The 19,493-nt window shown below is 32.7% G+C and overlaps 1 protein-coding gene across 1 annotated transcript in view; it reads left to right on the top strand.

Annotated features, from left to right (window-relative positions):
• LOC148272271 (uncharacterized) overlaps positions 1 to 19,493 on the top strand; it is a gene marked incomplete at both ends in the record, with an annotated part of 111,169 nt that overhangs the window by 71,291 nt on the left and 20,385 nt on the right. The window contains one exon of the mRNA XM_088240264.1: positions 6,704 to 6,873. Coding sequence (XP_088096390.1) covers positions 6,704 to 6,873 — 170 coding nt within the window. The remainder of the gene's footprint in view (positions 1 to 6,703; positions 6,874 to 19,493) is intronic.

The following is a 19,493-nucleotide window of genomic DNA, read 5'->3' as shown; positions in this document are numbered from 1 at the left end:
CTTTGGTACTAATTTTTAAATATGGGAAAAAATGGGCATGAATTTTGTCAAAACCCAGTGTATTAAAAACCTGTCCTATCTCAACATAAGAAATTTCTTGTTAGTCAGGAATATAAACGAAAATTTAAATTTATGTTTAGTAAATTTATGATACCTGAAAACGCAACAAAATAAAAATCACTTTGATAAGCTTGGTTTAATGTTACTTAACGTTCTTCTATTATCATCAAAAATTCCATTCTGTATTCATGGCAATATTCCCGTTATTAAATTTACTTACAAAGAATATTTAAATTGAAAAAGGCGTTTAACATAAATTGAATTTTTTTCTAGGATAAATGAGAGGCTTAACTGAAAGAATTTTGTAAATTAATAACTTTGGATTTCACTTAAATCACCTTGTCAATTTAACGTCTCTTTTAATCCTCGAGACGCCTTAGATTAGAACTTGAAATTGGAATTACTATTTGAGAAAACCGTAGCAATGCGCGATCGACTGATTGATAATTATTTTTTTTAAATATACTCTTTTACATAGCCAGATGGACAATATAATTTACAAACAAAATCATACGTATTATCATAAAAACACAAATATTAACGCACATGTTCATCATCTTACAATTCCATAACAACAACTTACGTTTGTTTTTGTTAATCTACATCATCATTATCATCATTCCCTTTCCGCACCTAATGTTAGAAACGCCCCTTCTTTATTTACATTTAAGTCAATATTGAAATTTCACCATCTAAATATTTAAATTGTTCCTTTATCCTTCTTCTTTTCTCCCCATCCTCTCTCCTCTCTTCATGGTGTTTTTTTTTATATATATTTTTATTTTGTTAATCTTTGTATTTAATTTTTGTATAAAATTGTTAATTCAATATGTCCATGTATATATAATTTTCTTAAACTGAACGGTTTGGGTAGGTAGGAAGAAAAAGCCTTAAGGCAGTATGCCCGCCCTTATATGTATAAATATTGCATATATATATAAACTCCGTGGTGTAGTGGTCAAGACGCTTGACTCACGCACGGAAGGTTCCGGGTTCGATTCCCGGTGAGAACACAAAAATTAAAATGTGATTTTTCTCAAGTCTGGGTGCTCTGTGATGTAATTCACCACTGTAATTAGGCCTCCTGGCCTGTTGTGGTGCAAAAAAAAAAAAAAAGGTAAAAAAAGAAAACTGTTAAATAAAATAAAATAAAATGGATGGTGCATGGGCCATTGAATTGGTACACCAATCACAGCGTGTTTTATTGTCCATGGACTTTGAAATATTTTAGCGTTAAAACACGCTTTTAAAATTAATATTTCATATCAACCATGTCGGGAATCAAATCCGAGACCTCTTGCAAGGTTGGCAAATGAACTGACCATTACACCACGACACCGATATAATATATTGGTTAAATTTAATCTTGTAGTCATAATAAATTATAGCAACAGAGTCATAAATCAAGTTTCGTCCGAAATCTAGTACTAGTAATTATGACATATATATTGAAGCTCTTCATGTGACCATCCTTGCATTCAATCCACTGAACCTACTCCTCATTTGCAAAGGCCTTGAGGCAACTCAGGCAAAAATAACAATTTTCTCCGTCATCGTCAGTTTATTTTTTTGACTTGGGTCCTTTCCTTTAGCCTTCTTAGATTTCTCTTTTTCATCTTTGAAATCACGTTGTTTTACTTCCATATTGATAACATACATATTGATTGGGCATTCTGTAACAAGAAGAATAAACTGAACAATGTTTCAATTCATCAAATATACACAACACATTATATGTGAAATAACTGATTAAAGAGGAGAGTTGAAACAGGGCTTATGACTTAATAAATTATGTTACACAGTGTGTAAAGTGGCCAATAAAACCAGCCAATGACAGGCCATAAGCCCCGTAAATGCCTAGACTTCCATATACCCCTCTCTTAAATGTTTTACCTCTTTGTTGCAACAAATTTAGATCTGAATAACTCCCTAGGGAGGAAATCCAGCCAGTCTGCAAACATTTGGACATACTCAAAACATTGTTCAAGTTTCTTTTAATTAACAAAACTATCGTTTTTATGAATTTTCTTTTTTATAATCCCCAAATATCAAACTGTTACGACCCACCTTGACCTCTGTGTCAACTTACCTCTGTACTAGGAGAGTTGTCACGCGGGGAGTTAGTTAGTTTTAGGCGATTTTCTCACTGATCCTGATTATTTTTACATCTGTTTTTTTAGATTACATAGTGAATAGAATTGGCTTTGTTAGATTATATCAATTTCATAGGGGTGAGGCTATTTTTGGCTGAGATATACTAGGTAATGTAAAAGCTGTTGCAACTTTCATCGGTCTCCCCTAGTAAATATATTAAATAAGTCTTGCTAAATAAATTAAATAAACACGATTGAATGTTTGATATCAATTATTGTATTAAGTCCAAATTAGATAATATGTACGAATACATTATTATTTCTGTGTTTCGGTTTAGATAAATTGTAAGGACAGAGAATTTTGATAAATAGGTGCTCAAAAATTATATACCCGACACACACACGAAAATTATTTTACTGTCTTGCAGATGCCTCCCCGGTAATGTGCGAAAAAGACTACTGCATGTCAGACCTTTTGTTAGAATAGACAATTTGATTTTTCGCTCTACCGTTTTCCGCACCTCAAAACTGAACTGTTTTTGTTATTTTTTTAGACAGAGTATCAAAATAAAATTGCGCTATGCACCTGAAGACAGTAGATAAAACTGTGCTTTTTTAAGGGTTTGGATAGTTCTAGTTCCCATAGTAAACCATTTTTTTTTAAACGAAACAATAAAGAGATAGCCAATTGTAAATAGCACTTATTATGCACGAACTAATTATATACCCCAAACGGGTTTTAAAAAATTATAAATAAATAGAAAAACTTTTTTTAAATACATTGATTTATATAACTTGATTTAAGGCTAAAGTTAACTCCTATTCTCAAGCTTTCATTTTAATGTCATGCTTTTAATTTTATCCGCATGGGAACTGTCCATTAATTTCATTTTTAACCATCTCTAATGCCCTTTTATTTTTTAGTTCGCCATAAGTGAATTTAGGGTCATTTTGTTTTTACTAACTTCGGGTATTTCTTCGATTGGAAAAATGAAAAATATACTGTAAGAAGAAAAGAAAAATGATGATAATGAAAATAAACGAAACAAGACTGAAAAGACAAGCGATAGAACACGAAGAAAACAAAGACCATAAAAGTTTTTAACTATCAAAAAAAGGTTTTATCTCTAGAACAGTCGTGTGGATCTTTAATAAATTAAAGTTCCACAGAAAGTTTTATTTAATTTCTCCTTTTAAATTTATCTAACTTTAGTATTTAATGTCGCCGTAAGGATTAATCTGATTGGATTCGGTTTTCATTTCCGCTGTCTGCGTGTGGTTTTTCAGACCCGGAAATAGAACACGCAACAAATCCAAGAATTAATGGAATCTCCTTTTAAAGCCTTTTCATTATACTTTTAAGTCTTAGCTTTTGGTTTTTCTGGTGAAGTGTAAACACAGGGAGGCCCTCTCAAACTCCCTGTAATGTAGGAAACACGTATCGTAAAATCCATTAAAAATACATTTACGATTACGGTAAAAATATCTCTTTGAAAACAGCAGAGGTTAAAATAAATCGAATGTTAGTAAAGCCCACATTTTTAATTACCTAATCTACTAGATAATTACGATTGTACTGAAAAAAGTAGTTGTACAAAAATGATAATAGGTGAAAAATATTCATGGGTTTAGGTCATCTTAAATATCGTAGTATTTAATCATGTCAGAGTTAATCCATAAATAACGTCTTTTTGCTAACGAGGGTTTCGATTTTTTATACTTCTAGGGCCGCTTTCTTGATAACAATGGGATGTTAATTGAGTTATTTTCAATTATTTGTAAAGTTAAATCGAATCTTCGAAGTCGAAATCGAAAAATAAATCGAATCGAAAAATGTGTATTTTTCACTTTTTGTATTATTTATTTATTTAAAACTTCAAGTACAAAGAATAAGTACTTTGGCAGACTCATTGCTAACAACAATATATTCCAGTCAATCAAAAAACAGATCGGACAAAAAAAGAGATTGGTCAAAATTTTGTACTAACAAAAACATCAATATATACCAGAAGATAGGTACGTACATAAGATAGGTACGTATATAAGATAGATATACAAAATATTAAACAGTTGTTTTTTAATTGAGAGATAAAGCTTGCACATATTAACTTTACTATCATTGACTCCATATTTATGTTTAATTTACTAAATGGCTTAATTGATGTACCATCGTTACTAGAACAAGTGGCATTCAATGTTCCAATCCGCCGGTTGCGAAATAATAATGTGCTGTTCCTCAATCACCACAGTACAAACTATGGCTTGCATGCACCAATGTCCTGATTGTGTCGTATTGTAAACTCGAGACAAGATCTGGACTTTATTGGTGTTTCTTTATAGATTAAAAAAATCACTAAAATAGACCAGATCTTGTCTTGAGGTAGTAATTTTTTTTTGTCCTAGCTTTAATTTTATTAAGTTGTATTTTATTTTATTAGTGCCTGTATTAATTATAAAAAATTGTATATACCATCGTTAGAATGGACTGCATAAGTCCGTCAAATAAATAACTAATAAAATAAAAAAAGTACATTATAAGTACATTAAGTACATTACAAAAGTACATTATGTTATGCATGTTAAATGATGAGGAATGTGAGATCAGATAGTGTGTATGGAAAGAGAGAAAAAAAGGGGAACAAAGAAAAGAAAAAAAAAGGAAAAAAAATAAACAGTTATGAAAAAGAAAAAAAATGCAGTGAGATGTTTGAGGCGTTTCTTGAAAGTGGCTACGAGTTTATCATATTTAGTTGAATTTTACCGACGAAGATACTTCAATTTTTTTTTACAAATATTTACATTTCCGCTATAAAAAAACTATAATAATAACTCTATTAACTTCCCATTGTAATCGCGATCTTCATTTATTTTATTATTATTTATCAGTTCTTACCAACGTCTTATACAATTCACTATAGAAAGACACATTCTAACAAGCTAGGGAATGTGGTGAGTGTAAGACGTTCCATTATTAATTTGAGTATTATTACAGAGCACAAACGTAAAAAAAACTGTCATCGTAAAGGTAGGATTACATTGTTATGTCGTGTGTGGAGTGGCCTGTCGTGGCGTAACGACCCAGTATTAATTGAAATCGAAAGTTCGTTTATGACTTATTTTTTTATTTCTCCACGACATGTAAAAATATAATTCATAATTATTAGTAAAATTCTATAATTTATCATTTTTATATTAGCTATCAGCTGTATTTGTAACTCCTTGGTTAATATTTACTTTTATTTGATTAGTTAAAAACAATACTTGTGCACGTTTGCCTGTTTATTTTATTCAATAAACGCTTTCACTATTTTATGGTCATCTTTAGAGATGAAAATTATGCAATTTTAAATATTACAAATTCTCAATTACCTCCTATCCTACCTCACTAGGGCCCAAAGCTGGAAAATTCTGAGTTTTGAGAATTGGCGTCTCAGAAGAATCTTGGGTGTCGGTGGTTTGACTTTGTGAGGAATGAAGTAATTAGAGAACGACGCAGCAGACTCCAGGGACAACTGTCGTCAATTGGAGGCAATACGGTTGGCTAGGCCATATATTGCGGATGCCTCCGGAGAGCCTTAAAAACGCTTGCCTACTTTACAAGGCATCAGGTTCTCGGCGTCTTGGACGTCCACTGCTGCTTGTTTGTCGGCAGTTCATGTCAGAACTTCAGGACGAAAACTTGACTTGGGAGGACACAAAGGAGTTGGCAGCTATTAGAGACGCATGGAGGCTCTTTGTTGATACTTTATACTCCAACTAGGAAGCGGACATGGAATGATGATTAAGTATTTATATAAATCAATAAAAATAGCATTCTGGATATGTCCAAATCTTTGAAGACCGATCCTGCGTTTTTCCCTTATGTTGTTATATTTATGATAATTCAGTTATTGTTTGCTTTTAGTTCACTTTACACTATGTGTAACATTAATTATTCTGCCTATAGTTAGTTAACTTTCATATTTACAAATGCGCTTTCGCAATAAGAAAGTTCAGTATTTTTTTTATTAATCATTTTATTGTTTAATAGACAATTAAACTAAGACAATATTAAAAACAAAAAATATTTTTGATTTTTTAAAGTTTTGCATTTCGGAAATAACTCCGCGTGTGACTTCAGAGGTTTTTCTCTGTCAGTTCTTCCGATTGGTTTGTTTACTGTAAGCAAAGCGGATATCCTTCACAGCTCTCGTATCGTTAGTTGAATCATATGAACCAGTGACATCCTTCAAAGTAGTGCGTTTCTATTATTTTTTTCGTGTATTTATTTTCAAGAAACTTTGCCTTACAATTTAATGCTCTAATTTTTACCGCGCGCAGAAAACATTTTTTGTATCCTATTTCCCGTTGGGCTGAAATTCCTCATTGTCTATATATGGTTGGTTTGGGTATTACATTCTCATTCTTGTAGGTTTATTATAGGCAACGGAAGCATGAAGAAAGTTAGGCACATTCATTTTCTAGAACAAGTAACTTGTAATTCGATATCTGTTTTAATAAAACTTTACTACTAACTGAATATATTCATTTATTTTTTTATTTTGTTCTAGAATGCACCACGCCCCGATGACCGCCGTATACCAGGTGACGCGTCAAGGTCACGAGCATTGTGACGTCACTGAGGGTGTTTTATTAGACATAACTCCCCTCCTTGTTGACGGGAAGAAGCTGGTCACGCTTTATGACAAGGACCTCACAGAGGGAGTAAACCTCCTAATAGGTAAGCCGCACAGCAAACATTATATTTAATACTAGCGGACCCGATAGACGTTGTCCTGCTCGAACGTTGACTTGCCTGGTATTAGTTTGGAAAAAGACTTTTCATCGATAAGTAGGTACATATGTGCTTGTTTATGATTGAATTCCAAATCATAAAAAAAATATTTTCGAATATAAGTCATTTTAAAAAAAAACATTTCGTTATCCAAGTGACTTGCTCTTCAAAGAATTCAGAGTACTGAATATTATTCAACAGTATATATTGAGAACGGTAGTGGTTACACACATAAATAGAGACATTTACCCAAGCGTCAACCACAACCATAATACTAGACACTCTAATAGGGATCTGATACTAAGTGAAGGGGTCAACGCTGTTCTGGCATCGAGACAACACTATTACGTGGGCAAAAAGGTCCATAACCTTTTGCCAGAATCGTGGAGAGACGGGAGTGTTGTCAAGTTGCGGAAGATGTTGACCTCGCTCTTTCATGACATTGGCCGTAGGGGGTCAGAAAAGTTGATGAATGCCATGGATTGGAGATTGTTACTGGTTGTCAAAAATAAAATATGGAAATAAAGAATAATTAAAAAAAATATGTTCACAGATGGTAACCATGAAGTTCCGCTTAATAAATAAATTGTCTATGTTTTATGAATGTATGTATGTGTATGCGCATGGGTGAATGGACGTGTGTGTGTATGTACATGTGTATATATGTGTGTATATATAAATATGTATATATATATATGTATGTGTGTATGTATATGTATCAAAATATGTATACGAGTAAGTTTATATTGTATAAGTCTGTGTTCTCTATTATTTTTTTAACTATTATCATATATTAGAATGTAATTGCCTAGATTGGAACGGGGTATGTACCTTTGTTAGCTGGGCAAAGTAAACGTGAAATTGTATTTTTGATAAAAGGTGTAAATAAATAAAATTCTTTCTGCACGTGTCAAACTAGATTCTTCTCACCAAAAGTTGCGCACTTTTTACATTAATTAATGCAATTTTCGAAAAGGTATTGAACGTCAGTTGATATTATTTTAGTATTACCAAAAATCCAGTAAAAAGAAATAATATGGAATGTAAGAAAATAATCTGATTGGGGACTTGGACATTCGTAGACAACTGCGTACATTATAATACTCCTAATTAAACATGAAATATTAAAACATTCAAGAAATAGGGTCAACGCACCAACGAATGACCGTTTAAGGTTCAGCTTGTAGTGAAATCCACATTAAAGGTATACATTCAATTATTTAAGCGCACAAAATAAAAGAAAACAATAAAAAGCACATTTTTTTTTCTGACTATTTTTACTTTTTTTATTGAAATACGAGTATTATAATTATAATTAATATTACTCTAAAAAAATAGCAGAATCACTAGTAAATGACCACTACTACCACAGTAAAAATTATACTGATTTAGTTACATCATAACATTAAAGAACACCCTAACAAATTAGAATATGGATATGTTCAAAGAATTGCATAAGAAATAGCATCAAATAAAACACTTACCACACCTTTCTTTATAAAAACACTATCAATCTCAGGACAACAACGGAAAGACGTACTATTACCTTTTGACAACTCACAGTTCAAAACTGATAGATTTTTTTTCTTACCAAAAGATGTGTCCGTCTACTGCTTTTGTCATAGTTTCTAGTGTTAAAAGTTTTTTGACTGGACACATGTAACAATTCTTATTCTATTGTGTTTTATTAACCAATGGTCATTTACTGGTGCTTTGACCCTAAATCATTTACAATAGTCTGAGTGGATGAAAAATAAAATTTTGTCTGTAAAAAAGAAATAGAATCCTGGACGAGTGTTTTCCACTCGATACGATCGATGGCTGCTCTCAGGTGAAAATTCAATAGTATAACTTTTTGATGGATTGATAATGGAAAGAAAGGAAGTAAAATTGTTTGATTTTATTTTTGCTACCCTGCTAAAAAACTTTTGTATTACGTCAATAATATATAGGTCGTATTTTCTTGGGTGATATTGTGTAGGTTAAATTTTCACCGTTTCGGCTACCGTTGCAGGAGCCATTTTCACAGCTAACTATGTGTTCTGTAGAAAATAAAAAAAAATTATATACTAGTTATTTGTATCGTGTCGCAGTCGGCAGTAAGTGCATTTAGTGTAATTTTTGTCGTGCGTATTGCCGAGAACCATGCTGAGTTTAATTTAAGTCCATCATCTCTGTTTATGTTATCTGGCTTGAGTATTTCGACTGCCTTTTTTATCATTCGTGCACTGTAGTTTCTGCGGTTATTCATAATCCCTGGTTCAAGGGAAAAAAAATACTTACTTTGATGAACTGTTACGCTGTTGCTTATTTTTCAGAATGTCACGCTCTTTTGTGTTCGTAAATTTTTTTCCCTGCACTACGCCCTAATTGTCCAATAAGTGGTTTTTCACATCCCTAAAGATTTTCAGTTACTGAACTGAGCCAACAACTCTGTCTATAAACTAATTCATTATACAAGGGGTTCTCGTCTTTCGGGTTCTGTAAGTAAGTCGTTCGTTTCTCTTATAAGATGGCTCCTAAAACGGTAGCCGGAACAAATTCAACTCCACGGGATCGAGCAAAAAAATACGACGCGTATTGACAACATTGGCTGTGAAAATCTACGCACTTGTTTCTTTTTTTTGTATATTCCATTCTGTGGCTCAATGCAAATAACTATTGACGTGCTAATAAGCGATGTGATATAAATTTCTCACAATGGTTTTTTTTATCGTATTCGCGATAGAATATTCGTGAACATCTAATATAAAATGTAAAAACATGTACGTTTCGCGACGTATAGTCCTGCTGCGCAATCACATATTTTATTTCACCGGTGTAAATATGGAAAATATTCCAAAACTCTTATTTTTATTTATCTATTTATCTCATGCTTTTCATTGCATTTAGCCGGCGCGGCGGTTGGCAAGCCAAATGTCATAAAGAGCAGTCGCCATTGTAATTGAAATTTAATTTTTACTTTTTTGTATTAGATACTTCTTACAATTTTGCAAATTCAATAAATAGTATTCTATTTTATCATAAACGCCGATTTTTCGCCAGTGAACTGTATTTATTTACCAGGACAACAAAAAACAAACTGACACTTGCGTTGACCTAGAGATTACACACGCGTTGACATATGACTGCGATAGCTTAAGCATGTTCATTATTGTTCATTGTGATCGCTCAAATGCTTACCATGTTTTGAAGCACGTTGATATTTATTTGTGATTGAGCTTCTTAACGAGGTCACCGAAGATAACTTTTTTTACCATTTACATAAATGTTTTTAAATCAAATGGCTTCGAATATTATTTTAATTAATATTCATCGCTGCGCTTGCCGATCATTTCGGAAGTTGTGAAAACCTTTAATTTACTCTTAAAGTAAATATAAACAAAGTTGATTGAAATACACAAACTCAGGACGTAAACAAAAGTTTGGGAATTGCTAATTACTTGTAGTATGAATCAGGGTTGGGTTATTTGATTGATTTATCAGGAAATAAGGGACGGTTATTAAACCTACCTACGTTTCCTGCGATGTTTAACACTCAAAAACAAAAAAAAAGTTCATTAACAAAATCGGCAGGTAAATGTGAGCTAAGGATATTTTTAAAATTAATGTCTTTTTAACTAAACGGTTTCAAGATTTGTATAAAAAAAAACTTTGTTTAAAGAAATGAGAAGCATAAAATTGATTATATTTCAATACATGACATCAGGAGGCTTATAAAGTAATAACTACATATCACTAACAACTGCTTTACACAATGATTGCTGAGTTATTTGTCTGTACAGAGTTATTTTATAATCTGTTGATTTTTGGAAGTAAAAAAGTTGAAATCTTCATCGAGTAAGTAAGATTACACCGTAATTGATAATTCTTTCATCTGCTAGAAAACGCCTGGAAATCTTGATAAACTCTTCAATGATCAAATTCAATGTTGACCTACGGATATTAGGCCATACCTTCTTAAAAAATTCATTTCACGGTGATTTTTAAAGAACCGTTTGATTGTTCCTCCAAAACCAGTTCAAAGCCCCAAGATGCGAGATTTTCCTTGCCTTTGTCCGGGAATTATCTTAAGTTTGATCTTCGTATCATGATGTGGGTGAGGTATAATGTATTGGTGCGAAGCGATGGTGCTTAATGATAAGTATGTATTGTAAATTGCGTGAAATCGACAAGTCTTTCCCCACTTCCGCTACCCCAGAGTAGAGATTAGTTTGTGCTTAATCTCGATTTAGAAACGGGATGTTGAATCTTGCAAAGCCTCTTATGTACGGATCAATATTGCTCAGACAATTTTTGAGTCATGAAAATATTTCGTCAGCAAGGTATCTTTTAGAAAATTTTAATTGCGTAGCATTGTTCATCAAAATATTATAAAGATAATGTTAATTCCATTTGATGTTTGCTTTCGATGGATTGGAAATTCGCATTTTTTAATTGGTAAACACTGTTTTGAATTTCACCCCCCGTGTTAACGTGTGGTCGATTACTGAGTAAATTATTTTGATTAAATTATATATTTATGACCGGCTAAATTATTAAATTGTGTGTTTTTTTTTAAAATTATTTTTTTAATTTGAAATTTATTTATTAAACCTTACGGATTATTACATTAATTTTACAAAAGTTATATTTATACTCTATTGTTGATAATTATATTTTTAACGCCTTTTGAAAAAAATTTTTTTGTCTTTTGTTTAGTTTTGTATGGTACTTTATTGTATAATTTCAATCCCTGATTTATTAGTCTCGATTGTCCTTGTCTTGTTTTGGAATGTTGTAGGTGGTATTGTTCTGATATTCTTGTATTATGTTCATGTTTATTAGATTTTTTTTCCAGTTTTAGTTCTTTGTCTACAATAATATGAGTGGCTAACTTAGGTATTTTTCATTCGTATAAGTGTTGAGTTGTTTTTAAAAGTTTTTTAGTTGATGTTTTGATTTCTCTATTTTATGGTACTAATATCAATATAAAATGGACAACAGAGGCCAAATAAAGCAACAATAAGGCTGTTTTAACCAATACTAATATTACAATATTTTGAGCTTGTCCAAAGGTTTGACTAGATTTCACCCCTTAGGGAGTCATTAAGATTGATAAATTTTAACAGGGATGGAAAACATTTGAGAGAAGGAAATATGGAAGTCTATGCATTTGCAAAGCTTATGACCTATCATTGGCTGGTTCTTCACCATTCACATTCACCATTTAGCCTTTGTTTGAACATTGATATAATACATTTAAATTTTTCTAATTTCGGTATAAGAAGACAAAAATTGTCTCATAAACCTGTAATATGTTAATAAATTTTATACTACCCGTGTTTGTTAGTACAAGTTATATAATTACGCCGAAAAAATAGTTAATCTTTTCAAGAAAATTCTTTTCATATACCTACGTTTTTACATTAAAAAAATTATTTATATTCAAGCGTTATCAACAAGCCAATTCAGACGTTTTGTTAAACATTAAGTTAAAGGCATCTGTAAATTTCGGAAATAAAAACAAATTGACAAAGAGTTGCTCTGTTTCTGTGTAAAATTGGGAATTTTATTTGTAAAGTGCAATTAATAATCGGGTTTGCGATAATTTGATTTTGTTGTGGTCCCGTGGCTAGTGTCTCGAAGTGATATAGTACAACACACTCGATATAGTCAATATGAGTCCTGTAGAACAGAGACCAAATACGAAAAGCGTATTCTAGATAGGGTCGAACAAGTGAGAAATAAAGAGTTTTGATGGTATTAATATTTTTAAAGTCCATCGTCATTCTATTGATAAAACCGAGAAACTTGAGAGATTTGTTTACAATTTTGTCAATGTCTAATGCCAAGATCCTTTATTGACGAAACTTTTGATGAATTTTATAAGAAAAAAAGAGTCCAGTGTTTAATAGATCATAAAAATAATGCTGATTGGAATCAAATACAGGAAAATATTTTTTTCTGAACATGAAAATTTTATTGTTCTTAATCGAAAACCGTTGTAGGGAAAACAAGCAATCAAATGAAACTAGAAATAATAATTAAGTAAGGCTGCCATTTCGTAAGAAGACAAAGAAACAGAACTCGTTGATGCACCGAGCTGTACAGTTATATTTTTAGGAAATACCATTAGAAATAAGAGAACAAAAAAAAAACCATTTAAATGTAAGTTAAAAAAACATGTGTGTAACAGATAGGTTAGGTCTTAAAAAGTATTCGTATTCAAGTTGGCTCAAAGGAAGTATTTTTTTAAAGTGTACGTATATTGTTAAGAAATTTTAATAATTAGTATATATTTTAATAATAATTAGATGCAAGTAAATACTAGGATATTTTGTACTTTCTTAAAGACGAGATAATAAAAAAATAAACTGTTTTCATCAACGTACTTAAGTATTCATTATTTTTTGCATCACAAAAAGCCAAGGAGCTTCTGTAATGAATTACAGCACAGACCATCCAGGCTGACGAAAAATGTCATTTTATATTTATTTATTTATAAACGGACATTGTCCATGTATATAAATCTATAGTATTTGAATAGTGTAATGGGATAGCGCAGCATGAGGAATTATTATTTGCAAAAACGGATGAAAAATGAGTTGCAAAAAGATTTGCAATGTCGGCACCATTAGTTGCTCATCCGTCATTGAGGAACATAATTGACGGTATATGGTCATATATTGTAATCTTACCGGGAATCGAACCCGGGACCCTCCGTGCGTGAGGCAAGCATCTTAGCCATTCCACCACGGAGACTACTATATAAATACCACCAGTTCAGACTTATTGATCCGTTATGTCGTTTTTCGTTTTTATTTTTATAGCCAAAAATAACTTGCTTTAACAAAGGACTTAGTATTATCACAAAATGAGATCAACTGAATCGTATGAACTTCTTGATTGATCAATAAAATAAATTAAAAGTTTTTTAAAAGTTGCATAAACTGTTATATATTGTGAAATAAGTACATTTGGTATAAGTATGCGTTTGAATAAACGTGAAAAAGGCTACATGACAAAATTTACCAAATTATAAGAAACTTGGATTACATTCCAGCCTTGTGGTGCTTCTTCCTCTCCTGAGTATGAAGTTTCTTTGTTTTTGGACATTTTATTTGATATGAAAATAATATATCCGTGTCTAGGTGAATGTAGAATTCAGTTTTATTTGTAAATTAACAAGATTGCACAAGCTTATTCAACTCGACGCTGAGGCTAAAAACCTAAATAGGGAAATTGAGTGAAGATACGTTCGTTATGTTTTCAATTTAATTCTTTTATTTTAATATAACATATACATTACAAACAAACATTTAATACGTACATATTATAAAAAAGAAAAAAATACATGAAAGAGATTCATGCCAAAGTAGTAGGAGAATCCTGCTCCGGAAAACCCCTTCGGATAAATGGAACAGATCAATATCCAGAGCGATGTTGTTCAACATAGCGGTAGCCCTTCCAACAGGCATAACCATAAGCAGGTTGGTCCTGTATATCGGAATATGAAACAATCTATGCTGACGCTGTCTTAGGTAATTATCAGGTACATACAAACCAATGCTCATCATAATCTCAGAATTATCGACAATACCACGCAACAATCGATAAAAATGTGTAGTTAAATACACATTCCTTCTAGTCTCTAAACTGTTGTAGCCAAGCATACCCTAGAGAAACTCGGTCGGATAGAGCCAAGGATAATACCCGCAGTCTCTCATGTAGAGATATCTCAGAAACTTCTTTTGGATTTTCTCTATCATAAGAGAGTACTTCAGTTCATGTGGCCCCCAAATCATCGAGCCACTCTCGAGTCTACTTCGCACCAAGGAGTTGTGAAGAGTTCTCAGTACGCGGGTATTTTCAAAAACCCTGGCAGTACGCAGAACGAATCCCAATATCTTCAATGCATTACCACTGATTGTCTCTATGTGTTAGTGTGTTAGTGTGTTAGTTGTGTAGTGGTTGGTGCGTAGGTCTACCATTCTTGAGGTCCTGGGTTCGATTTGGGTGCGCTGCCGGTGACCGGCCTTGAGTGTCACCTGGGGGCGTTCTGGTGCTCCAGAGAGTAGAAACTAACGTTTCCTATCATTGTCATAAAGGGGTTTGAAATGGGTGAAGGATTTATTAATTTATTTTATTCATACTTCCTCTTGTCCCTATAGACTAAGATGGGGGTATTAGAGCGACAGTAAGATGGACATTGAAAGTTGTAAATGTGAATATTTGTTTGCGCTTTTCCTTACCGAATTTGGTTAGTAGAGGAAGAAATATAATCAATTCGTAATGAAATAAAAATTTGCTTGCACAAGCTTAAACACTTATGTATGGAAGTGAAACATGGAACTGGCAGAGGAAGGATGAAAGCCGAGTGAACGCGGTTGAAATGCGATCTCTAAGACGAATGTGTGGGAATCAATGTATGACAGGGTTACAAATGATGAAATCAGGCGAGAGTGTAAATCTGAGTCAAGTATAATTGATAAGATTAAGAAAGGGTTTCTGAGACGGTTTGGTCACATAGAACGAATGGACGACGAAAGAATGGTAAAACAAGTATATATGGCGAAAATAAACGGCAACGTGAGACGAAGACGACCAAGGAAGACGTAGCATGATCAGATAAACCAAAATCTTAAGTCTGGTCATGTCAAAAGCAGACAGAACCGAAGGGCATGTATGACAAGATGTATGAATGTGGAAGAAGCTAGGAATGTATGTCAGGATAGACGTGTGTGGCAGTCTATTCTCTCTGCCTACCCCTAAGGGGAAATGGCGTGATGGCAGTAGTGGCAATTTTGATTTTGGATTCACTCATACAAATGAGTGAATGAATGAAGGTATGTGGTGGATGCTTACAATGTTGACTTTTGTGAAGTAAAAGAGCTGGAACCTTTATCATCTGGGTCAGATCCATTCGGCTGAACCAATTCACGTACTAGGCGAGGCCTGAAAACAATTTTTCAATTTGTATACTTTTTATACCAGTTTAATTAACAATGTTTTGAGTATGCCCAAATGTTTGCAGACAGTTTGGATTTAAATCTAAAATTAGATTTTTATTATAGCGAGAAAATTCAACCTGTGTGCCAATTTTGGACATACTCAAAACAATTTTTATAAAAATTATGTTTAAAAAACATTAGGGCACACATTTTAAACTACATAATACATTAAAATATCCAAATAAATAAATATTTTTTCAGAGAGACTTGACATTGCATTGTTTCGAAAAGTAAGTTTTTTCTCTTTTGGATAACTCTTTGCTATAGGAATACATGAATCGATGATGATGATGATGATCGTTGAGTTTTCCTTTCTTCTTTTTTCCTTCTCACTTTTCCCCCCTTCTATCTTTTTCCAACAAACTTCATCTAGGGTTACAGAAACAAAGAAACAGGAAGCATATCTTGTTTCATTTTTATCGACATTTTCGGCAATCAGCTTTAGTATTGGATATCGCCTAAACGTGATATCTGCCAACTCCATCAGATTAGTTCGGCTAGATTCCCCAGAGATTAGTTAATTTCGTACGGATCTCTGAAGGGCTTTTGATTGCCGCGTATCAAAACAGACAAACGTGATGTTTTGGTTTAATTAGATTTTGTTTGTATTGTTATTGTCTTAGCGTTGGGGAGCTCCGGTATTCACCGCCCTAATCCCGCGTTCGCAATATCAGCGGGGATCGATTGAGCGAGAGGGTTCAAATTACCCACCGCTTCACTTTATTTTTAAACCCTTTTCTAATATTCGCATTTCGGGATGGAATTTTCATTTTAACAATCCCCGAGGAGTAATTATTGTGTTGAAACGGGGACAAAGGCAAGCCAATGAAGTAAAGATTGAAGTTAATTGTGGGAGTGATATTCAACGGAGCAATCTACTGAAAAAAAAACGTTACTTTGATTAAAACTACCCGATTACGTTTTTAGATACATTTGAAATACTTCGTTTTATAACTTTTAACCGACTTGAGAATGTAAAAAACATTGACTTTTTTTCTTTGAATCTTTATTTATTATTTAAAATGAAAAATATTTTTGAAAAGGGTATATCAAAGTCGAGCTACGGTTTGCGGGACTTTTTTTTGTAAAAATTCGTGGTTGAAGTATATTTTCAATTAATATGGAAATAAAAAACGAAACAAATATGTGGATTTAAGTATCACTTGTCTTTTTTAAATATATATATTTGCATTCTTATGATTTTTCGTTTGTAAATCTTCACAGTTTCAATCCTGGGGATTGGTTTTCAGCACAGTCCTGCATCTCGTCCTCCATTGATATCTATTTTCTGCAGCCCTCTTCAGCTTGACATATGAGGTGCAGTTTAAATCTTCGCACACTTGCTCCAAATATTCCCGCTGAGGGCGCCTTCTATAATTTGTCCCCTCAGCCATTCCCTCTATGATGTCGTGCAGAAGACCCCCATGGCGCATAATGAGGCTGATTGATCGGGCTCGCCTCTCTGAGATGGTTTTGATTAGGTGCCTACCATCTTCAATTATGTTGAGAACTTCGTCATTAGTGATGTGGTATCTCCAGCAAATTCCTAATATTTTTCTGTAGCACCACATCTCAAAGGCTGCTTGTCTTTTTTTTATCTCTTTCAAGCCTCGCTTGGTGTATGCAGCAGTCGACTTTTCTTTTTGTTCTCCCGTCCCAGGTGATCCTGCTTCCAAGGTTCACAAAGTCTTTCGCGTTTTTCAGAGCTTCTTCTGACATTACTATATTCATTCGTTGCTCATTACGGGCCACAGTCATTACTTTGGTTTTTCTCCTGTTTATTTTCATATTATATTTGTTATTTAATACATTCTCCATAGATGTCAGAGCCTCAGTGAGTTCTTCTTCACATTTTGAAATTAGGGCGATGTCATCGGCAAACCGTATCATGTCTACCTTTTCCCCGTGCATTTTAACATAATCTCTATGACTTATTTTTTCGCACTGTTTATATCATCTGATTGCGCACTGTTTATATCCATTAAATAATAGTAGAGTTATTACTGGTTTGTAGTAGTTAATACTAGTTTGTAAATAACTGTCAATAAAAACATATTGGGAATCACGTTATGATAGAGTGGGGTTCGAACCTTGGACCCCCGATCCGCGAGTCCGCGACACTAGCCACTGGACTATAACCCGGTTACTACTTACTTTTATTTTTATTACCCGACAATAGCTGGTTTAAGTGATCACTGAGTGCTCTACGTAATTTTTACCATTCTACCTATTTTTAAACATCCGGGTGAAATATTAAAGCAGCGTCATTAATAAACTCCCATGAGAGTAAAATCCGAAATTCGTCTATGTAATAAATATTTGGACACACTGAAAACATTGGCTTATTTTGCCATTTTGACGGAAACACAACTATTATTTAGACTTTAGAGAACTTAACTTTTTATGGTGCAACTGACGCCTGAAGCAAATAGTATTAATTAATTGCGGTATTTATTTATTTTTTATTTTTTGTTAGAATTTATAAACATGTTTGAAGACAACTTAAAACGAATTATTTGTCTAACAACGTTTTGAGTATGTCCATGCACCTTCTCAAAAATGCACCTCTCTGTTCAAACACATTTAGATCTAAATAACTCACAAGGGAGGAAATCCAGCCTGTCTGCAAATATCATTGAACATACTGTATTTCATATTAAGGATTCTAAGTATTTGTTTTATTTAAAATAATAAACATGAAGCGAAAATACAATTACATTAAAAAAAGCAAAAAAATGGTTAATCGAAAATCACAAAAACCCTTTGAAAAGTCAAAAGTGTTTATTTAAATAAGGATTAAAGATACTCTAGGTAAAATTAGTATTTACATTTAAATAAAAAAGATTTTGTCAAAATTATTTAAACTATATCCATTAAAGCAAAATAATGACTAAAATTAAGAAGCATGTCTTTTTCTATAAACCCTTCAAATCAGACATAATCCTAACGGAAGGCAAGAACATCCCTTAAGAATTATATTCAATTTAAACTTGAGCTAAGTATAAAAATTTAACAGTTCTGACAATGGGGCCAAAATTTTCATTGTAAATTTTAAACTCAAACTTATAGTATAACTAATTATCTTTCCGAGGAGTTTCATACCAACTGGCCATTTAAGGATAATCGGGGAGGAACGGATAAGAGAAGGGAAGATTGACATGAATCCTTTTCCTAACAGCTACTGTGCCCTAATTTGAATTAATAATAAGAAACTTTAGGAATTAAACTTTGAATCTTTTGTAACAATTAAAAACCCTTTTACAAAATTTTCTATTCCTTTGGTTATGTGGTTTTATAAAAGGAATTACATGTCACGTCCGGTTAACTATATATAATATAATATGTAGATAAAAATGAATCGCCATTATTAGTCTCGCAAAAACTCGAAAATGGCTTAAAAGATTTACGTGCGGTTTTTAAAAAAAAAATCTAACTTACGTCTTCAAGGTTTATAAATAACAACATTCTCAAAATGTTAAATGGAAAAAAAGTTAGAAGCATATTTGTGTTTTCAATCGGTTTTCCGGGGTTGCATTCGACTAAAATGCATATTTTGAAAAGTTCGGAGGATGT

Source organism: Micrasema longulum, unplaced genomic scaffold (genome assembly GCF_059751315.1).
Source record: "Micrasema longulum isolate JH-2025_06_02 unplaced genomic scaffold, ASM5975131v1 h1tg002406l, whole genome shotgun sequence".
Classification (NCBI taxonomy): domain Eukaryota; kingdom Metazoa; phylum Arthropoda; class Insecta; order Trichoptera; family Brachycentridae; genus Micrasema; species Micrasema longulum.
This window is presented reverse-complemented; position numbering and strand designations above follow the sequence as displayed.